Source organism: Perissodus microlepis, chromosome 17 (genome assembly GCF_051167445.1).
Source record: "Perissodus microlepis isolate ML-2025 ecotype Zambia chromosome 17, ASM5116744v1, whole genome shotgun sequence".
NCBI lineage: Eukaryota > Metazoa > Chordata > Actinopteri > Cichliformes > Cichlidae > Perissodus > Perissodus microlepis.
In genome coordinates this window covers 19,997,730-20,020,686 of record NC_140477.1, presented here as the reverse complement: position 1 = coordinate 20,020,686, position 22,957 = coordinate 19,997,730, and the positions used below count along the sequence as shown (strand labels likewise).

At 42.8% G+C, this 22,957-nt stretch overlaps 1 protein-coding gene across 4 annotated transcripts; it reads left to right on the top strand.

Moving 5' to 3' along the window:
* Positions 1 to 232: 232 nt before the first annotated feature.
* Positions 233 to 22,345, top strand: saxo6 (stabilizer of axonemal microtubules 6). Of its 4 annotated transcripts, XM_084909720.1 has the most exons (17): positions 233 to 4,632; positions 4,819 to 4,917; positions 5,840 to 5,939; positions 6,034 to 6,165; positions 6,553 to 6,693; positions 6,839 to 6,933; positions 7,013 to 7,153; positions 8,166 to 8,327; positions 9,385 to 9,488; positions 9,614 to 9,656; positions 15,838 to 16,064; positions 16,140 to 16,319; positions 16,940 to 17,022; positions 17,886 to 17,947; positions 18,025 to 18,271; positions 21,961 to 22,023; positions 22,111 to 22,345. In XM_084909720.1, exons 3-17 carry the CDS (start codon positions 5,906 to 5,908, stop codon positions 22,218 to 22,220), a joined length of 1,824 nt encoding a protein of 607 aa, XP_084765846.1. In that variant the 5' UTR covers positions 233 to 4,632; positions 4,819 to 4,917; positions 5,840 to 5,905; the 3' UTR covers positions 22,221 to 22,345. The 4 variants fall into 4 exon arrangements, with proteins under 4 accessions (XP_084765846.1, XP_084765847.1, XP_084765845.1 ...); XM_084909721.1 differs by lacking the exon at positions 233 to 4,632 and having other exon boundaries at positions 4,683 to 4,917; XM_084909719.1 differs by lacking the exons at positions 233 to 4,632; positions 4,819 to 4,917 and adding an exon at positions 5,090 to 5,434.
* The last annotated feature ends 612 nt before the right edge of the window (positions 22,346 to 22,957 follow it).

Here is a 22,957-nt window from a genome sequence, read left to right as displayed (position 1 = left end):
TTCCGGCAGCCCTGAGCCAATCACACGCAGTGTGACCGTCAGCTGTGTCGGCATCGCCGCGGTGATGACGGTGCCGCCGACACGGCTGACCGTGTGTGTGTGTGGCTTTGGTGAAACCTGTGGATTCATACAGTGGTTATTATTACAGTGATTATTATTATGATTCTTTGTGAAAACAATTAAGTCATTTTATGTTTTTGATTTTTGGGGCGGGAGGGGTGGGGGTGGGGGTGAGGCAGGGTTGGGGGGTGTAGCAGCAGGTCAAGAGGTTAGCTTACTGTGCTGATAGCAGTGCCGTAATTAAAATTAGCCTAAAGTTAACAAACTGGGCGGAGTCAGGAAGAATATAGATATAACGGGAAGATGTTAGGTGGCTTGTTGCCATAGCAGCATGGCGAGCTGACTCCTGATCTGCTGCTCAGGGCGGACATGTTGCCTTTTTGACAGCAGACTCACACTGGTCCAGTACCTTAACTCTGTGTGTGTGTTTGTGTGTGTGTTTGTGAGTGTATGTGAGCTACGTAACAACAGTGAAGCAGGCCACTTTCTGTAATGATCGTTTTTTGACCTGCGGGGTTGAAACACTGAATTATTGGTCCTTTAGTCACTTTAACTGATAAGATATTAAAGGGGGCCTGTCATGCTCTTTTTCAGCTCTATATTATTTCCACTAGAGCAGTTTTACCTGATTTAAAAGTAAATTAATGCCCTTACTGTCCTTTCCCGGCCCTTTTTGGAGCTTCTGGGCTAATCTGCTTAAAATGAGCCATTTCAACCCGTCGCTTTAAGGGCATCCCCATCCCTGAAAGCCCGCCTTCTTCTAATCGGTCCACTGATGGGAGCCTGCAGAGGGGCAGCACCAAAAACAAACTGAAGCCTGAGCTTTGTGTGTACAAGTACAACTTTCACACGTTTTCATCCCATTATTTAAAACTATGGCCATGTTTAAAATAAATATCTGGCATTAAAGTTTAGAAAGGAGTACCAGGACCATATTAGGAAAAAAATGTGTTTGTATTGTCAGAATAAAGTTGCAGAATGATGTAGGTATTTCAACAATAAAGTCAAGAGTTTGAGAATAAAACTGAAATAAGATTTTAATTAAAAAAAAGTCAAGATTTTGGAAATAAGGTCAAAATTATGAGAAACAAAGTAAAGCTTATGAGAGTCAAGATTTCAAGAATAAACAAAAAACTAACACAGCATAATCGGTCCCCTTTAAGCTTCTGATGGATGGATTCCCAAATACAACCAGGAGAAGGCGGAGTTTCTTGTATTCTTGGTACGTCGTGCTAACACTTTAGCGTGCACCGTGCTGAGTAATACTTAAATGTTAAATTGTTAGCATCGATGGTGGTGTTTTCTTATCAGTTGAAGAACAAACTTAAAGTCTCAGTGTTTCAGTTTAATAGTAGCATGGCTGCAGTCCAGCCGGAGGGGGTTAAACCCACACAAATCCTTTGAATATGTGTTTGTGGGCGTGGTCAGCTCACGGGAAATGCTTGCTGGACCCGTGACCTCTGTGAGTGCTGCTGTGCACAGTGTTGTACTATCAGCGGGGTACTGCTGTCAGTATTCTGGGTCTCCTCCAGTGTCTTCAGTCATGTAGCATGTTGATGTTTCTGCCAGTACCGGGTCTGACCTCCAGGAGGTGCTGCTGCAACAGTTTGCATGACACGAGCAGAAGCTTCCGGGCCGGAGGGCCGTTTGTGGCTGCAGCAGGCCGATCGCCAACTGTTTCCTGCAAGCACGTTATGATGATTCCAGCTTTATTCTTGTAATATCAACAGAGGAAGGGCTCATTACTGCCTCTGTTGGTCGTAAAGCAGAAAACACCTACTGCTGTTATTTCTGAAAGCTGCAGGTATAATAGGTGTTTCTGTGTACGCCACAAGGGGCAGCGCAGAGCACCTTTTATAGCCAAAAACAAACATGGATTATAAAAAATACACCCCATCGTACTCTTGATAATGTTTATAAGCCACTTTCATGACAGTTTAAAACAATATGAGGCCATTTTTAAGTATATTTTATCACTTCTCCTACACAGTATCCATAACTGGTGTATTAGCAGTTAATGACTGATGATTAATGATGATTAGCAAGCATATTTAGTTACAAATAATGGTGTGATTATGTTTATTTTAACTGTTTATTCACATATACATTGAGCATTGCAGTGTATTCTCAGTGTTGGAAAGTATTTCTTCATGTATCAATAGAGACGCTTCATATTATGTATTCATTTATGTGATTATAGCTGATTATGGTTATGAGTAATTCATTAAGAGGGGAAATGAGGTGATAAATGCTTGAAATGTCCTTTTATCTGTTTAGAACTGCTTCAAAGTGAGTTTGTTAAGGGTTCTGGCTTTAAAGCGGGAGTTTCATCCTCAGAAACAACTTTTAGTCATTTCGCTGGCCAGCCGTGGCTGCACTCTGACCTTTCGGGCCTTCGCCAAGAGGCTGTGGTGCCATTCGTCATTTCCTGTGACTTCTGAAGGCGTCAGTGTGGTTTAAGAAGAAGAAGAAACAAGTCTGATGTTTTGGAAAAAAGTTCTTTAGATCTCTTAATCGTGTGAGAATCAACAGAAGCAGCTGTGTGAAAACACGAGAAAGGGAGCTAGGCCTTATTTTCACACATCTGCAACGATGCTGCAGACTGAAAAGTAGCTGCAATTGTTGCTTTGAAGACGCGAAGCCAGGACTGAGTGTTTGGACAGAAACAGACGTGTGTTAAAGTCTTTACATACTTCATTTAAAGTGCACTGAGGTCTTGACAGCTACAGTAAATAGGTGCAGATGGTAACACTTCACTTTAAGTGCCCGTATTTGGCATTTAAGAGCAGCATGTAAACATTTAATAGAAGTGGTAATGCTGTACGGCAGCTGTAAGCAGATATGAACATGTAAATGTGACTAAAAGCAAAATCTGACTACATTTCATGTGTTTAAGCATTAAAGTTCACTCTTACAGCTGCATTACAGTGTGTCACAGACCATGTGAGGCACATTTACATACTTCACTCTGCTTTCCAGTCCTCAATCTGATGTGAGGTCCAAGTGACCATGGCAGCCACAGCCGAATGCAAACTGGAATGAGCAGTTCACAATACGAAGAAATTATTTTTCTTTTTTTTTCTCAGTACTGATATAATTCTGCTTCTTTTTCTCTGTATGGCATGATGACCAGTGAAATGTAAAAGAAACCAGTTCAACCAGTGATGTATCAGCTTTGAAAAAATAAAGGAAAAAAAAAACACCCAGTAAGCTGCTGGGAGATTAAACACTGGTGCTGAAATGGTCTGAACTGGTTTCTTCCCAGTACGGAAACCCACAGTGGCAGCGGGAGGCAGGGGGAGGGGAGGGGGCAGTGAAGCCAAATGTAAAGTTAAAAACTAAAAAGCCTTAAATGAATAAAAGTGGTGCAATTTTGTAACAGCAACCTGTGATGTGGAGTCATTCTGAATTTCAGCCACTCGTAGAAATCAAACGGCGCAAATCGCTCGAGCTCTAGTTACCATCTTCAAAGATCTGTGTCAACGATTGAGCTGCAAAACCAAGAAATGGTCACTGGGACTTCTTCAGCATCACAGACAAGGCAGTGTCCTATCTCTGCTCCTCTTCTTTGTCGCCCTGAAGCTGTTTAGAAAGGCCTCAGCGACCTGGACTTTGGCCTACACCTCGCTTTGTACAAACAGGATGAGATGAAGCTGCTAGATATGACAACCAAGAAGCCACTAAGATGGACATTAAATACTCAGAGAGCACTTCTAACTACTGGACATATTCAACCAGTCACACACTCACAATCTGAAGGATGCACCAGGGGAAACTCTTGAGTTCAGCATCAGGAACCATCCGCCAATCTTCCAACTGGTAGATGACCTGCTCTACCACCTGAGCCGCATTGTGTGCGGATGTGGAGGCAGATGTTGGGGATCTGCATCAAGAGCATATATGTCATGGCCTGAAGTTGGGGAGTGTGCATCAGTGTGAAACATGGGTATTGGAAGGTGGCAGCTGTGGGAACTAGAAGCTTAGTGTCATAGAATTCATAAGATCTAATACTTCTATCACATCACCACCAAAGTGGTGAACAAGTGGTTTGTGTAAACCCCATATTACCGTCACCAACAGAAGACCGACTGATCCGTAACATCTTCAGCGTGGAGAACCATCAGATCTGGTGGTACTGAGATCAGAATCTCTGTTTGAAGATTAATAAATGAAATAATATATGCTTTAATAGATTATGACCTGAATCATTAGTGATGTCAATGCTGTCAACTGTTCCTGCATTATGAAGCCTAAACATTACCATCTTGTTCACTTTTGGAGCCTGAAGTGAACATAAATCATTGTAAAACATAATTCTCTGCAAAGCTGTTGTTAAAAGGAAAAATGTTAATAGAGGCAGCATGTTTTTTTTAACCAGGCTGTAAAGTGGATGGTTTTAAATGGGAGCCTCTGGTGGACGTTGGAGGAACTGCCGGTTTTGTCTCTTCAGCACTTGCTTCAGCTGGATTTAACGTGTCGGTTTCTGTTTCTATATAAAATACCAGATGTCTATGCTGCATTTCGACTTTTCCAGTAGGAGAAAACTAAACACCATGGTATGATTTTTCACAGGTGAGTACCTCCTGTGGGACATTTCACTGTTATGAATATGTTAAAATATCACAATAAATAATAGTCATTTTAATCCGACTAAACTGACTTAAATCTTGGTTTACGTAAACGGAATAATTAAAATAATGTAACCAGGAAATTCATGAGAATTATATTTGTCTGTTGAATCTGTTACCCATTTATTAGACCTTCACATCTGAGCTGCAGCTGTCCAGTTTTCTGTTTAGCCGTTTTGACGACTTTGAGCCACGTGATTGATCTGCAGCTCTCACAACTTGACAACAGGTCAGTACACGTGTTGAAATAATTACGTTATTTTAATTTGATGTTTACAAGCTGCAGGATTGTAAAATAAATATTAGGCAATATATTATTATACATAATTATATAATAAGTTAAAACATTTTTTATTTAAGTAAACTTCCGGTTTCGTAGACAGCGCTGTAGCATTTGTAACACATCCAAGTGCTTTAATGGTGGTTTTACCCTGTTTGGACCTCTGCCTTCATAAGCTACCCCGGAGCAATATGTCGGTCCAGTGACGCACCGTCCTACGCCGCCCCGCTGTGGACGCGCCTGCGCACGACACTGAGCTGCCATGGCAACCGGGGTAGCTTGTTTCCGTGATTTAGTCCGAAGAGAGAAGCGGAGCCGGTCGTTAGCAGCGTGTTGGTCAGGCTAGTTAGCTAGTTATAGCACATTAACCGACTAGTTAACGAGTTAACCTGTCGCGTGATGACAGAGGGGTGACTTCTCGCGGTGTCTGGAGAGCAGCAAGCGCGCCATGACCGTCCGATTCAAGGTAAACAACGCAACAGGTGTTAGCATTAGCAGCAGATGCTGCACAGTGAGTTATCCTGACCCTCACTCTGCACGTGATAGCAGAGGAGGGATTAATCTGGATTTAATCCGATGAAGTCAGATCATCCAAATCATTCAACACAACATACACCTCACTGCAACACCGAAACACGTCGACCTGAAGCTGTTTCGCTTAAGAGTGCACCATATTACTGCTTTTATTTTGAAAGATGATTTTTCAGATAAAGACGTGAAGAACTGGCGCTGAACTTTTATAAATTGCAGAGTTTTATTTTGAAACTAACCGGTGGATGTAATGACCTTAAATCTACCTGCAGTTTTTTCAATCATACCTCGTACCTGTTTCCATCCTGTGAGCTTTTGCATCTCTGTGTCTTTGTTGTAGAGTCAGACTGAGTATCAGAAGAGCTTTGGTGTTTCCCGCTCCAGAAATGCGTCTCCTCAGCGCTGCATGCCGTTGGCCGGTCTTCGCTCTGATGAGATGGGTAAGAAACACGAAACCACCACAATAAAACAAACACAAGCTGCACCTGAGCTCTGACATGAAGTGGTTGAACACATGAGATGTTCGTCTGTCAGGTGTCAGCAGGGAGCCGGGTCTTCAGCGCCTGAGGAGGCCTCTGGGCCCAGCTCAGTCTTCCACCTCTCTGCTCCATCCTCCAGGTGATGAGCAGCAGCACTCTCTGGCTCACAGAGCAGCGCCCTCTGCTGGTAGGAACCCCATGCTGCTGCTGCATAATGAAGGTGTATATGAAGTAGAAGAGGTTGCAGATCCAGCTTTGACATCCAGCTGTGGCACAAGTGTCTTTAATGTGAGCGTCACACTGGAGTTCAAGGATGACTGCATTCAGTCACAAAGTCCTGTTTACCTTCATTGCTCTTTCCAACAGCCTCCACAAAGAGGCCAATTTGAACAGCAGGAGGAAAGCAGAAGTCGTTCACACTGTTCTCTGACTACAGATTAAGCCTGAAGTTTAGTTCATTTTGCTAAAACAGCTTTAACTAAAAGGTCAGAATCTCCAGGATGTTTCATTTGATCGTGTTTGTCTTATCAGTGAAAGAACGAGCCGGAAATTTTGATGATTCTCAAACTGCCAGGTTTTAGGAGCCACTCAGCCCACAGGAGGATGCCCTCCCCAGAGCCCAATCCACCAACAGCAAATCCCGGATCCCCCACAGAGCCGAAAACTCCAGCCGGACCACGACCTGCTGAGGAACCGGCAGCTGATGGAAAACCTGGTGAGTAAATACATGGAGCAGCAGCTACGTGATGACTGATTCAAATATCATAAAGCAAAGAGAAACTAAACCAGCTCCAGATGACCGACAGACCTTTAATGTTCTGAATGTTCAACACGCAGTTTCATGTTCTTTTTCTCCTCAGTGAAGCTCCGTCCCCTGCAGCCTGACAGCCAACCACAGCCCAGCCAGTCTGTGACAGCAGCAGCTAACGGGCAGCCAGCGCCATCAGGGTCTGAGGTGAAGTCCGCAAAAACTGACAAATCCTGATTGTTTCTTTGAAGACTATCCAACAGCATGTCATGTACTTGTCCTGTAGATCGATTATGCGCTGAGACAAAAGGCGGGGCTGAGATCAGGAGGTCAAAGGTCAGGAGGGAAGCACTCAGAGTATCACAGACAATTTGGATGGGAGAAGCCAACAGCTGCTGCTGCTTCGCCCATACTGACTGCAGAGCAGGTGAGACCAGATGCACACCTATGTTTGAGCTCCCACAGATCCAGGTGTGCTGCTGCAGAGCAGGCCCACCGACGGCTCATAAACCAAACATGCGGTGCTCCTCAGGTGTGACCTGGACGTTACCCTGAGGAGCCTTGTGTCCAGCACACTCCGATCAATAAAAACTGCCGAGTGCAAGAAAAATAAAAACTGTAAATATATTTCCGGTAAATTAGTTCGAGATCATAATTTCAAAGACAGTGAGTTTCATAAAAGTCTCAGCCAATCAGAGTCATTTTGTAGAGTTTCTAACATGCTGCATTTTTTGTCTTGTTTTTATTAGTCGTTAAATTTATGAAAGCATCTTATTTTTAAAAGTTGCAAAAGTTTATCATCTGTGTACAACTGTAAATAAAACACAGAAATAAAATAAATAGAAAAATTAAAGAAAAAGAGTAAAAAAGTTAATAGATAATATTAGGAATTATGCTTGTTTCATTGTGGTGCATTTAATGATAAACGTACAGTTTTAGTGAGTCATTTGAAACAGTATCTAAATAAATGGATGAATGGGACTGTAAATAAATGGAAGCATTCATAAAAGTAAAATATTCACATCAAAGAAATGAAATGAATTTGTATTCGTAAAGTTTTTTATTTCACAACTGGAACTGAAATGAAATTAAGTCAGAAACGTTAATTTCTGTAACATTTTATGATCAGATCAGTCGCACATGAATGCCACAAAGTGCTGATACTGTGTAAATCAAGTGTTTTGTATAGTTTTTTACTGTGGTAATCATATGTGGTTGTCACAGATTTTACCCTTTGATGAATATGCCACTGCTTACTCAGAGTTTCTGGGTGGTTTGATAGCACGCTGTGTACTGCTGTGCACAGCAGGGGTCAGCACTGAGCTTTAAACACAGATACAGGGGCGCAGAGTGAAAGGTGGAAACTAGATGATCACACCTGTGGATGCTGTGGATCCAGTTGATCTTTTCATTGATTGATTATCACTTCTGCTCTCCAGGTGCTGCACTCTAGCAGCCGGTCTGTCCCGCCCTTCAAGATAAACCCTGTCTCCATGAAAACAGAGTATCAATGCAGCTTCCAGGGTCTGGCGCCACCTGCTGGCCCCCGGCTTCGGAAACACCTGGAGGGTCAGAGAGTCCCGCTCTTCCAAACATACAAGGTACAGATGTGTGCAGATGTGAAGACCTACTTAGTGTAGTGACCTCTGCCCTGAAAAGTCACATAGCATTTTGAAGGTCACACACCAACCTGATGGTCCTCTGCCTGAAGGTCAACAACCTAAACCTCCGCTTGGCACAGGCAGTGTGAAAGGTAGAGGCTCAACTCGAGGCATCCTGATGCTGATTTCTGCACTTTATACTTTGGTTAATGGTGGGTTTGGACCCCCGAGTGTTTTTGGAAACCAAACCAGTTCATGTCTTTTTTTTTCTGTCTTATATCTTTGAGTTTATATGTAATTCTGCAGTAGGAAGACTTTGCCCCACATTCATTTGCTGTTCTGCAGGCGAGACGATTCTTCTTTGTGTCCCGCCAAGCATCAGCCTCCAGGGCTGACTGGGTTAGATTTTATTGGTTTTGTGCAGGAGACTAGGAGAGAGAGAAGAGATGAGGAGGAAGTGAGGAGTATGACAGACAGAGTTGCTGGCGAGGTGAAGAAGAGTGTCAGATAGGCAGATAAGACTCCATTACCAGTGTGTCACAGTTAAAAGCTCTGCTTTCAGAACAGAAGCGGGAGAAATGAGACCTGTGAGTGTCAGTTTCCAGGAAGTCTCGGGCCATAAATGAGCAGGAATGGTCATGCAGAGCAGACTCCAGGTCAGTTAAAACAACCCTGAATGCATTCAGTGAAGTCGGCTCTGTGAAATTCCATGATTTCTGCGTGTGACTCAAGCACAAAGACCTGTAAATGTGATTTTTTTTTTTAAAGATTTGAGTATAATGGCACTTTGTAATGGATGTATGTCAGACTAAGAAAGTCACTGTAAATAAGCAGAAAGCAGAGGTTGAGTCGAGGAAGGGACCAAGCAGAGCATTTTGACTGTGTACTCTATTTTCATATTTTTTAAAGCTTTTGTTCCCAGAGGCATTCATACCATTACTCATCTTTAAAGCCATTAATCAATGATGGTGTAGGTTTAAGTGTAACACCTCTTTAAGCAAACAGCCACAGCTGCTGATGAGCTGCACACACACATCTGTTCTGTTTCAACCTGCAGACCACCAGGAGGAGGAAGGAGGAGTCACAGAAGAAGCCCCGCGTCCAGCGGGACGCTCTTCAGAGAGATATGCCCCCTCCGCGCCAAGTGCGGAGAGGATACAGGTGTGTGTGTGTGTGTGTGTGTTGCTGTGTTTTTTGTGCTCATGAACTCATTCATTAAATCGTTTGTGTGTGTCTGGCAGGATGTTAACAGAGTATGAGTCGAGCTTTCGTTCTCCCCTCTGCAGGATCCCAGAGGGAGGTGGAGCGATGGACAGCGCTGCCCAACAGGTCAGGATCCGGCGAAGCTGTTCACAGTGCTCAGCCTGTTTCACACATATTCATTTATGTGTAGTTATGCAGGTGGAGACGGTATCAGACACTGACCAGAGGTCATAGCAGAGCACAGAAGAGAGAGGTTCAAAGTTTGTTTCTTACCTGGTTTATATGGAGGACCAAAACTGACAAAACCACAAATTTACAGAAATAAATCCTACAAAATGACCCAATCACAGTGCCCATCCTCTACCAGTGGGCCCTCTGCTCACAGTGCAGCTCAACCTTCCTTCACAGAGAACACCAAAGCTTGTCGGACCTCCAACGGTGCCTTGTTCTCTGCACTGAGGAGAGCTCATGTGACAGGCCTGAAAGTGTCTGGAGATGCCTGAAACCGTTCCCATTCACCTCTGTCTTGTTATCTTTCACAGAACCTGTTAACTGACTTCCTGAGTCAGGGTCAGATCGGGTGCTTGCTCTGCACTGTTACACAGCTTCCCCTCACTCTGAATTTGACATTTTCCACCATCCAGCAGCGGACAAACACACCAGAGGATTTAAAATAACGTGTTCAACATTCAGTGTTTCAAACAGTATTTAACCATGTTTAACTGTAAGCCCCAGTCATCAGCATTGATCACTGATCACCCTCAATGCTGCCTGAACAGAGTGTGTGTTTTCCTGTTTTGTGTTTCTGTGTGTGTGTGTGTGTGTTTGTATGTTGCTGATAGAAAACCAGAGTGCTAGTGTCAGCAGTAAAACCACAGAGCTTCATTTCAGGGAAACATGTCAGACTTAGTCATACACACACACACACACACACACACACACACACACACACACACACACACACACACACACACACACAGGTATGCTCCTACCAGATGGATGGAAAGCGTTGTCACAGCAACATGAAACACTTTAAACTTTCCTGAAGCTGTTCCTGCAGCTCCATCCATGCTGCTGCTTTGCTGCTCTTATAGTGAGCTCCTGCTTCCCCCACAGAGAGCATCTGCTGCCTGATGGAGGCAGTGCCCAGAGTCTGTGGTGCAGCTGGCTTTTGGGCCGCTCCAGCTTTGGGTGTTGTTGGTCCATCAGCAACGTGTCCACTGCAACCGCTGTCTCTGCGTCTCATGCCGTCTTTTTAAATCTTTGACGTTTCATTCGAGCTTCTCCTGTTCCTCTTCAACCTTGCGGTAGCTATTTTGGCTTTTCCTACTCCTCAACCAATCAGCATTCAGCTTACACAGCGCAAGTGGGTTTCAGGAGGAAAGGCCTTTCTGCAGGCAAGTATCTACAAAAACACTCTGCACAAAGGCCTAACTGTTTGAACGATGGGTGTGGAGTCTAGTGATAAAGCGTTTTCACCATCACCATCTTTTCTGCACACTTGCTGGCTAACTAGTTGTCAGTCAGAAGTTTGTCTGACACTTAAAAAGACCAAAACAAACCAAAATTGACTTTATATTTGATTCCAGGGGCATCAGACTGATCTTTGCTCGTGGGCAGCATGCAGCCTAGTTTGATCTAAAGTGGGTCAGACCAGTTCCATTTATAAATGGAAATAACCCACGCACGACTACAAAGGTGCTTCAAGGTCAAAATGTACACAGATCTTACAGCGTCGGGCACATATTTCTGTCCCTTTCTTTAACGTATGTATTGCATAACTGGCTGTAAACAGCAAGCATTTACAAAAGTCTTTTAATGTGGTTTGATTGTGAATTTCCGCCCTCCTAAAACCAGACCTCCACTCTTCACAGGAAACTTTGTGAAGTAGCATTCAGGAGTATATTTTTGAGGGTTTTGTCTCATAAAGTCAGTAGATGATTAAAGCTACCTGTGCTTTCACACAGAAACAGCTGCTCAGTGAAAATAAGATCAGTGAATCTGTGGGAGGTGTAACCATCTGGTTAAGCATTCCAAGCCTGCGGTGGCTTTCGAAAACTTCCAGTGTGTGCAGGGAAGTTGTCGGCTGGCGTCACAAGCTGTGAATTCATCAGGGCGACAGTTGTCAGAGAGCGGTGCAGCGTCAGGCTTACTGCTGCTGGGTTGCTCGGTTAGGTTCAGACTGGAAACATTCTGAGGTTTCAGAATAGGGTCAGGGTTATCCAGGGTTGGGCTGGGGTCAGGGTTTGGTGACTTTTTACAAGAATCTACTGTGACACATTACACAATCAGAGCAGATCAGCATCTTTATTAGCAGCTTCATTGTTAACTTTTGATCCCAGCGTGATCTGAGAAAGGCAGAAGAACTTTTGAGCAAATGCACATTTGGTTGCGCAAACCTTTAAATCATTTCCCATAAATCTGCAGGAAACTCGTTGTTCAGCACTTCCCTCCTGCTCACTCATTAATTTGCTAATGTGCCAATCACGTGCACCAACCAACACACTTTCTACGAATTTGTGTTGTCTTTTGATCCACTCTATTCCGATTATGCTCTTGTTGCCTCATCATGTTGCTGCGTTCCAAGTAACTTGGGCATGATTGGACTGCAGCATTCACTGTCGAATCTGTCAGGCTGCATAATATAGTCAACGTGCAAGTATTTAAATTTGTCATCTTTGTGTAACTTTTAGGACAGAAGGGTTCATTGAGCACATACAGATCTGGAAATGTTTGGACTGGTGACAGAGTTTTCTGAGTTTTTATTATACCACTCAGAGCACATATGAAACAATCAGCTGAAGCTGAAGTGCAGATTTATCAGATTTCATGTCTCTAAAAAGGCTCAAAAGATGTGGAGGGTCTCAGGATCAGTGGATGCAGTATGAGCCAACAAAAGAGGACACCACACTGAACATGTGCCTCTGTAAAGTTTAGCAGTGAATGAAAGGGACTCAGGCATGGCATGACCCTATGTAGTTTGAGCTCCTCTTTGTACTCAGATTGCAAACTGTAGAATTTTTTGAGGGTCTAATGTTGTTGGTAGTCAAAGACAGCAGAGGGGGATGGTCTTAGGATCCTTTACATGAAAAAAACTCTTCAGAATATAACACTGTCAAGCTTTAGGTATAATAGTTCAAGACTCTTTGAGAGGTACCAAAGTCACTAATGGTTATTTCTATACGTTGTTGAATTTGTTTGGGATCCAGTGGTTCCTGGTCAGTCTTGTTGCTTTAACCTCGTCCTGTGTAGAAACACCTTGATAACAGTGTATTTGACATCAACAAGAAAAGTCAGGAGGTGCTAAATCATTAGGAGGCCGCCTCAGGCAACCCTGACGCTCTAAAGGCAGTCTGGTGAGTAACTGCTGGACTGAAACTATCTTCAGCCAGTCTTAATGTAAATGTATAAAGTGTATTAAGAAATATTGTTGTAGCTGCTGCTTTTGTTGGAGCTCCTTTAGAGTGACAATTAGAAAGTTCTTTCCTAACAGGGAATATTTTTGACATAATTTTTGCATCCGTCTTCAAAACCTTTTGCTTTATCCCTGCCTTTATCCCACTGTGCAGATGCTATAGAAAGGACTGATGATGTGACATGATGCATTTCTTGCTTATTACCTTTTTTAGAAGGCAGGATAAAGCTGCCGAGGCTTTGGCTGCTTACGGTTACTGCTCAAGCTTAAAGATCATTTGTGGTCGATTGTATGCTGTCACGGAAGTATCTGTCCGTGCTGTTTAAAGCTGTGGTTCTTGTATGATAGCTGTGGTGTGTCAGCACTACACCACAGGAGTTCAGGGATACAGAAGCTTCCACTAAGACTTTAACTGATGTGTTCCAGTTAGGATATTAACACCAAACATCGTCACAGTCAGTGAAGACTACCTGACTACCTGACAGTCACAGCTGAGACAGTAACTACGCGCTGTGGTCACAAACAGCTGCAGTTTTCTGCTAAACACACAATGCTGTATCTCAGCCTTTTTATGTGGTCACAGACAATGGAAACTTTACTTCAAGTAAACAGAGAAATTATCCAGAAAAAAGAATTCCCCCTCTGTGACCATAAGGGGGTTTCATAGCATTCCTATGCAAACTTCAGAGTAAAGAAGACAATGTGCAATGGCAGCAATGTTAAAAGTTCATCAAATTAATCTTAATTGGCCCATAAAAAAGTCAGATCAGTAACCTGAAATATTCAACTCATGATGGTAAAACAGAGAAAATCTATGATACTTTAGAAGCTGTTACCAGTAAAGGTTTGACATTTTTGTCATTGTGAAAATTACTTTATATATTATTGGACTGTTTTATCCCTAAAATTTGAAGTTTACGTCTGTCTTTTGAGAGAGAAGACCATGGTCTTAATTACGTTTTCCTCTCTTACCCAGTTAAAATCCTCGAGGTCACCAGGAACCTGTCAAGTGTTACATTTAAGTTTTGTTTTAGCTGCATGCTAAATTAGCACATTTTTAAAAACTAGATATTAACATTTATTTCAACTTTAACGTTTTCTGCTTAAAGCTTTTCCATATGCGTGTTCAAAGCCTTGCAGAAATGGCTGGAAGTGAACCCTAACCCTAGATAGGTTGGCGGTGACCTATGTGTGTGGAAGTTAAGTTGAAACCACTCCACTCTGGTGTTATATACTTTTCAGAGGCATAGAAATATGGGCTTTGTACTTGTACTTGTTTGTAAAAAATATTTACACAAGTTCCAATTTTTTTTGTTAAGGTCTGCTTACAGATACAAAGCAAAATACTATGTGTAAAACTCTGCGCTCAGGTTCCCTGGCTGTGTGTGACTTTCAACTTGCAAGTACAAATTTTGACCCACTTTTTCTTCCTTACAGCTGATTGGTCAATGTCATGTCAATCACAAATTTAACAATCCAATCAGAGAACAGATGGATTTGGCTGTTGGTAGAGTGCTTTCCTGAGCTTCAGGTCCTGGAAGGGTAATACAGTTTAAAGCTGGAGGATCTCTATATTAATACAGTGGTCCCTCGTTTATCGCAGGAGTTAGGTTCTCAAAATAATCTGTGGTAGAAAGTGCTTTGAGTATGGAGCATTGAGTTGAAAGGCACTATAATAATAATATTAATGATGGATTGCATTTATATAGCGCTTTTCGAGACCCTCAAAGCGCTTTACAATTCCACTATTCATTCACTCTCACATTCACACACTGGTGGACTATGTAAGTACCAGCCCATTTACCATTCATGTCTGGATTATATCATCTTTATTTTGATTTTTGAAAGTGGATGAAGTCATGGGAAGAAAAGTGCACCACAGTTTGGTCGTTTCCTCTGAGTGTCTGACCTCTCAGGACGTTACAGAAGAGTTCCACACTGACAGCCTCAACCTGGAGGATGAATCCCAGTGAAACAATCACAACCATTTTCCTGGTCTCGCTCCTCACCTGATCTTCTGCTTTCAGTATTAGATAATGTAAATTTTTCTACTGAAAACTTCTAGATTGAAGTAGAGGTTTTATTGTCATAAGCACAGAGGAAATAAACACAGCAGTTTACACGGTACAAATGAGAAAGTGCAATAGCAGATAATAATAGTTACAGCAGTGATAGGGTAGGAGAGGGGCAGTACTGATTGTCTTATTCAGGAGTCCGCCCTTGATTTCAGACCACTGTAGCATGTACTGAAGGGCAGAAGTTTGGGTAGGCGATGTTATGGACACTCCCTACAATCCTGTAGGTGTAAATGTCCTGTAGTGACGTCAAGGCTGCTCCTGAGATGTACTGAGCTGCAGGAGATAAGTCTTCCTGTTCTGAAGCTGCACTGTGACTGAGGTAGCGACTGCACATCTGTAAACGTTGCTAAGGACTTTGGCCGATATTCCAAATTTCTTCAGCAAAGTTAAGTCTGTGCTGTGATTTCTTTAGAAGCTGCTGGATGCTGCAAGACCAGGTGAGATCACACATGTACATGCCTTGATCTTATCTGCACTTAGGGAAAGGTTATTTTCCACCTGGCCTCCAGTCTTGCCTCATCTCTGCACAATGACTGTATTGTCATCCGCAAACTTCATAAAGCTGGTGTCAGACTCACCGCGCACACAGTGTTTACAGTTCTGATACTCATACAGTTTCTGACCAACTGGCGTCTGTGGCCAGTTATCTGAAGTTCATTTAGATAATGCTTTAAAACAGCTATCCAACTAAGTTCTTACGGGAATTCAGTTACAGTCTTAACCTCCATGAGCTGCTTATTACAGCCAGCAAAAAATGTCCGGAAATAAAGACTTCCTCCTTAGAAGGTGGGATGATCCATTTATTTGTTTCCAGTTGAAGGAGTTGAGGCAGAAGGCGTTGTTGTATCGTCATCGCGCCTGGGGGACCAACTTTTCCAGAGACCATCTGAGCCAGCTGGTATCCGAACACAATGCTCTGTGGGAGCCGACGGACACCACGGTCTCAGCTAATGACCCCGCCTCCCCTCGCTTTCCCCCCGACTCCTCACCTGACCGCAACAGCTACAGCACTTCCTGTGTGGAGCCTCTGGACCTGGCCAGGTGAGAGATGCAACTGGTTAGAAGTAAAAGAAAGAACTGAACGCTGCTCTGTGCTGATTTCTGTCGTCTGTTCAGTCACTCCAGTAAGAGATCCTCCACAGCAGGCTCAGAAACACAGCAAATGAGCAAGGACACACGAATAAAAAAACAAGCCGTACCGGGACCTCCTGCTGAACGCCGTACAGCCTGGGGGGAAGAAGAAAAAGAAGATGAAGAAGAAGAGGAAAAACAGGAAGAAGAAGAAACTACAGATGAGTGAGTTTCCTCTTTACAATCTCTCTTTTCTCTCACTGTTCTCTGTGAAAGGATAGCGGAGTAATGGAGGGACTGTCTCTACTGGATTTGACAGATAATCTCAGGAGTTTATTGAGAAAAAAATAGAAGAAGAAATTATTTTAAAAGGTCAGATTGAAGTTTGAGTTATCCAAAAAAATAAAGGAAATAAGCCTGATGAGGCTGGTGACAAATGAAAGGAAAAACCAGGATAAACTGTCAGAGATCCTGGATACTCGTCTGGTTTTTTTGCCTTCAATCTGTCACCTCTCTGTAGATGAGAACACACTACAACCAATCAAATGCAGCACCAAGGAATGACATCATCAATCATAAAGACCAGGACAGACCCACAGGTTAGATGAGGTCTGCTGCAGCTGGTTTAAAGGTTCAGTCGTCTGCTAGCATTAGCTGGTTAGCTCACATGAAACCGACGTGACGTCTGAGAGGAGACAGAAGGGCCTCGATTCAGCTCCATTTCTGCTGAAGAAAACAGTGACTCAAAAGTTTGACACTCAGATCAAAGCAGCCTCGCTCATTCTCAGGAACTGTGTGTGTGTGTGTGTGTGTGTGCGTGCGTGCGTGCGTGCGTGCGTGCGTAGAGAGGAGGGAAGGCTGCCAACTCCCAAGATAAAAATGAAGCCGGTTCAGAGGACTCATCATGACCTGACCACCCCTGCTGCTGGTATGCAGACATCTTTCCTTCACATTAGATAGATAAATTTCATATTTAATAAGTAAATAGATGCAGTGTAACCTGTAACAATAAGCTGGTTCGAGTCGAGTTCGAGTTCTGTGACCTAATCACATTTAATCTGGCATCAACTGCATGCAGGTTTAAAAGGTTTTTTACCAGATCTTAAACCCACTGGCTCCCATCTGAGCTTTTTATTTGCTTTTTAAGTGTTTGAGGTCCAAGTCGTCAGGAATCCAACACCAACCCTACCATTTGTAGAAAAGCAGAATGGTCATGTTTTGTCTCCCGATTGCCAAGACCTGGGAGAAGAATATTAACTAAACTGAAATTACACATTCTGAATGGATTGAAGTTCATCGGAATCCATGAGGAAAGACCAACACGTAAAAAAAACTCGGATATCTGTCAGCTGTAATTCTCATTCATTTATCCCAAAGACTTATGCATATTCCCATTACTTACTTTGACATTTATCTTTTGTTCTACTGATGGATTTTATTATTAAACATGACCAATGTTTCAGGTAATGAAGTCAAGTAGTCAGTGTGAGCCAGAAGCTCAGTTTATCACAGTTTCTTTTTTGCTTTTAGGGCTGTGTGATGTCAAAGAGCCTATATATGAAGGGCTTACCAATCAGAAGAATGTGTTAAAGGGAGAGGAGCTAAAACAGAATTTGTCAGACAGAGAATGAACTGAGGGGCTGCACTAAGGCCCTGTGTCAGATAAAGAAGGATTATTGTGATCTGTGAATCATGCAAAGCCACGCTGGTAGAGTCAAAAATAAATTGGTGTAAATGAGCAGATGTTACTGCCAGCACATAAATACATTAATGCCTGTGATTGTCCTGCAGGAGGCGCTATATTGGTTGGGAAACTGAGGAGCACTGATGGCTCTTCTCCACTCAAACATCAGGTAGTGATGAAAGTATAGATCATCTGAACTTAAATGATATCGGCTTATGACACTGATGTGATTCTTTCTGTGTTCAGAGATGTGGGTCGGCTGTTTCCATGGCAGCAGGGTCAGAAACACCAGCCAAACGTAAGGAAGCGTGGTCAGACAATATCGCTGTCTCCTATAGCCCAGCCCATGACCACAAATCAGCCTCCAGCCCTCCGTTTAAACCAACCAGGATGAAGCAAACACTTTCACCTGCTGCAGCGCCACCGCCTCTTGTCCCGGCCCCGCTGCATGGTTTCCAGGGCACCCTGAGACACCCGGACTTTCAGCACAACGGTGAGCATCAGAACTGGAGTTAAGGCACTTGATTGGGCTGTGCAGTGGTGTGGAAAGACCTGGAGAAAGCCACCAGTTCTGTTACTGAGCAGTTAGAACAGATTTAAAGTACAAGCTCATCAGCAGGCAGGATGGCTCGAAATAAGCAGGTGTCATTTTATATAAACTGCCTCTAAGTTTTGATTGGTCACTCAGTCTATTAGTATTCCTGCAGCCTATCAGGATCAAGTTGTGTTAAAGGATTGGAAGTGGCCTCAAAAACCGTGTTAGGATTAGAGATCATCGTCTTCTTCAGACCTCTTGGCATGTTCTTATCCCCTCAGCAAGTGGATGAGACCTCAGACCTTCATACATATGATTCATAAACTATTCATAGTTCAGTGAGGAGTGATCATTTGGAAGAGTTCAACTTGATTTATTGCACAACAGAATTTAGTAATAAACTCTCCGGTGGTTAGACCAGGGTGAAGAAGAGATGGGGAGGTAGGTCTCATGAATCAGTCTTTGAGTTTGACAGGCAGACTGATAGAAGAGTGCTGAGATTGAAAGCATGACGGCTCATTGGCTCACAGAATGTGAGGGAGACACTGATTAGACCAGACCAGGGGTAGGCAACCTTTCTGATGGCGAGTGCCATTTAAAATTTCCTCAGAAGTCAGTGTGCCATATGATTGCATTAGCAATAAATTTAATAACGCTCTATATGAACAGTTACACAATATATAGAACCACTTTATAGAATTATATTTGTTTGCAGATGTTGGCAGCTATCAGCGAATAGTTATCAGCTATTTTGAAACAAAAAAAGACACTTTTTATCCATAACTGCAAATGAACTGTACAACAGAAAATGCAAATGCTATTTATGGTCTCCTCACAACAATGATAAGAAAAATAAACTAAGCCAATATGGCATGTCTGTTAATACAGAGATACACATGTTAATGTGATCTCTGGTCTCCCACTCAGAGACACAGGTCTCCGAGTGTCCAGCATTCAGACGGCTACCTGAGGACACTCATGTGAGAGAAAATCTGCTCACACAGATATTAGAGCCAAATACTGTCAATAAGGCCTCTGCAATGTTCTGAAGACAGTTAAACTTGTCAGGTAGTGATGTCCAGCAGGTGAAAATGCAAGTTCCATGAACACGCACAGCTGTGGATTCCAGCTGCTTTGATGTTGCATTAACTGGCATTAACTCAGCCAGTTAATGCGAGACAAATCCAGCTGCTCATTAAAGATTTCTGGTTTGTTCAGAAAATAAAACATTGGTCCATACAACTGAAAGTCCCAAAAATGCATTGTGTCTCGAGTCTACGGATGTATCCGTGTATTTCCGTGGTGCTGATGCTGCGCTGAGTGGAAAGCTCCTGAAGCTTTTGAAGTGTCGGAATGTGGAAAGCTAACAACGTCCCTCTCACCAGTAGGCTAAGTTATTTTTAGCCAATTACAACTTCAATCTGGTAGTTTGGGTTGTTAGCTAAGATACTGTCATTAAGAAGAGTCACAACTAATGTGTCTATGCGAGCTGATTTGCGATGTGCACCACTGGCGCAGCTATTTATTTTTTGATGCACCTTCTCAGATTAATTCACTGCGTGTCGTGCCCAGGGCTGGACTGGGACAAAAAATCGGCCTGGGCAGTTTGACTAGAAACTGGCCCACCAGGTATTACAGCCATAAAGCCTTTGAATGAAAACAAACGCTGTTGTGACAGTGATGTACAGTCTTGTTGGTATATGTATAATTTCTATACATTTTATGTCAGATCAAAACTTTGGTTGTAAGCTTCAGATAATTATTTAATAACAGCCAGACATTTTAAATGAGAATAAGAAAGTATTTCTTTGTGCCCCCCTCTCCCTGTTAATGCCCTACCTGGCCCCCCTGGCAAAACTTTGCTAGACCCGCCCCTGCACAGTTACCAGCTGTCTTTTTACAGGACGGTTGGCAACTCTACTAACTAACCTTATGAATAAGATAAAGTTCAACATCAGTAACATCATAGCACCCACCTAGCTGTATAGAAACTCCGTCATGCTAGCTAGTACGCAGTACAAGTTATTGTAACTGACTGTGAAAAGTCAGCACAACGAAAATAAACTCCACTTAAACTTGGTTTATATCTGACCCAGATAGACTGCAGGTCATAACTTCTTACCTGAAGTTCAGTTCACCTGACACTCGGACCGGTGGCCGCCTCGGGTCTCTGCTCCTCCTGCCTCCCCTCTCCCTCATCCACCTGCTGGCCTCCACCACTTGCTAATTTTACTGAATCTGTGGAAGCTCCGCCATAGCCACCACCAAACAACTGAGTTATTTTTACACACCGGCCAGCATCTGGCCAATCCACCACCTTTCATTGTTTAAACCGTTACAAAAAAAAAATCATCGTCCCACCGAGCAAATGCCCGGTATGCCCGATGGCCAGTCCAGCTATGGTCGTGCCATCAGTTAACCCTTCGCGTGCCAACTGTGGCACGCATGCCTAGGGTTGCCGACCCCTGGACTAGACCAATGATGTCACCATTAAGTTTGGCAGTATGGGAAAAAGAAGAATAGACTAGCAGCTGAATAGCCAAGTGAGCAGGGAGGTGAGGGATTACAGGTCTTCCTTCATGAAATTACACATATGGTTAATCATTAGAGACTGTAAATTAAAGATGGAGTCTCCACTTTGGAGATTTAAATGTAGCATTCTGGCTACCACGTTGTTGTTCTCTGTAGCTGCAAGTGACTGTGTTTGAGCAACAGGTTGGAGTGCTAAGCTATTAGTTAATGCTGGCTAGTTAGCATAGACTTACTCATCAAAACTGGAGCTCAGAGTTCTTGGACGATCTTTTGGCACAGTTACAATACAGCAGTCATATTATTGGTCAGATAATTGTATTAAAAATAATACAAAATGCTCCAACAGCACAAACATGGTCTAGAGGTAGAGCTCAGTGACTCCAGTTAGATGAGGTGAAGTCTAGCAGACAGCTAGCACCTTTCAATCAATAAAATACATGCCAGTCAAAGAGGCCAATATAATAATAATAATACTAATAATAATAATATAATTAAAAAAATATAATAATACAGACTGTAGGCCTTCAATTCAACCGGGGTAAGCTAAATAAAGGTTCAGCTCCTGTAGATTTGTTATGAAAGAAGACAATAGTTACAGAGATAAAACAGTGTTTGTATCAGGCTGTGAACATGTTTATTTCTGCTGTAAACAGATTTTTATCATGTGAGCCTGTGTTGACTGACTGACTGCTGGAGCCTCAAGAGGAGTTGGAGGAACTACATGCTTTGGCAGTTTTTGAGTAAACATGAAAAGTGTTACATTTAATGTGGAGAGCGTGGCAGAGACATACTCCTCTGCACAGCTGCAGGTGTAACACTGGAGCACTTCTATGAATTACTCCTCAGTCCTGATTATACAAGCAGCTCCTCCTGCTGCAGACAGACGGATGGCCTGGCCTTCCCCTCCGCTCCTCACTTCCTTCTCATTTTCTTTTCAGATTTCATTTTTCTCAACAGCTCGGATTTCATATTGAGACCTGAACACAGGGAAAGATAGTGTACCACAGGAGGCAATCTGTGCGTGTGTGTATATGTGTGTGTGTGTGTGTGTGTGTATGTCTGCGCGTCTTTGCCAGCGACTGATCAATGAATCTGGTTGTTGTGCATGTCCTTAGGTGAGCTGGGGTTGAGGTTCAGGGAGCGTCCGTGTCCGGGCGGAGGCTGTGGCTCAGACGAAGGTGAACCAAATGTCTTTTAAGATAAACTCCTTCTAATTAAAATGACAATTATTTGACTTTTTTTTTCTTTTTGCATCTGTTACCCAGACGACAGGGTCTCTGTGCTGTCATGGCGCTCTGGAGCCTCCTGCTCCATGGCATCTGCCGTTCTGGAGCGCGCTCAGAAGAGACGGGAGGACTTCTGGGGGAAGAGATGACCCAGCGTGTTTTTTAATGTATGAGGTTTTTATAGATTAATTTAAATAGAGAGATAATCGTGTGTTTTACTGATTTTACTGTAATCCTTTGACCTTTGAGAGAAATACAAATGAAAATGATAATACACTGACTCAATTTTGTTTCCTTTTACTCGACTTTCCTTAAAACTCCAGGACTTTAAAATCTTTGAAAAAATGTAGACATGTTGGTGTGAAACAGGCTGGACATGAATTCTTCCTCAGGTTTTGAGGGAATGAGGTCAGACCGGTCAGTCGGACAAAAGTTTCCACCAAAGTCATGACAGTGACACACTTTGAAGGGACACACAGCGACAGCTTATTTTAGTTCCTTATGAACACAACTGTACATAGCATTCAATATAATTGAGTTCAATTTTATTTACATAGCGCCAAATCACAAACAAAAGTTGTGCTTTTTATTTTAAGGTAAAAACCTACAATAACACAGAGAATTTTATTTTTTTGTTTCATGTTTTGTTACTAATAATAAAGCTAAAAACATGAAGTTTCTTTTGAGGTTGGCATGAAAAAGGTTCCTATGAATCAGTCATGTCGCTTTGTTTCCTACAGGTCACATGTCTGATTTTATATTAGTCACTTTCATTAAACCAGGAAAGAACAGAAAAATTCCTGAAAACCTTTTTTTTTTCCACACCTAGTGTTTCTTCTTTAATGGTCTGTTCCTCTGTAAGCATTGAGGTGATGTCACCCTGGGA

Bases quoted from the DNA above. Each gene is read 5' to 3' on its own strand.
- saxo6 (XM_084909719.1), top strand. The intron at 9,489-9,613 runs GTGTGTGTGTGT...TCCCCTCTGCAG, and splicing joins CAAGTGCGGAGAGGATACAG to GATCCCAGAGGGAGGTGGAG. The intron at 17,023-17,885 runs GTATGCAGACAT...ATTGTCCTGCAG, and splicing joins CCTGACCACCCCTGCTGCTG to GAGGCGCTATATTGGTTGGG.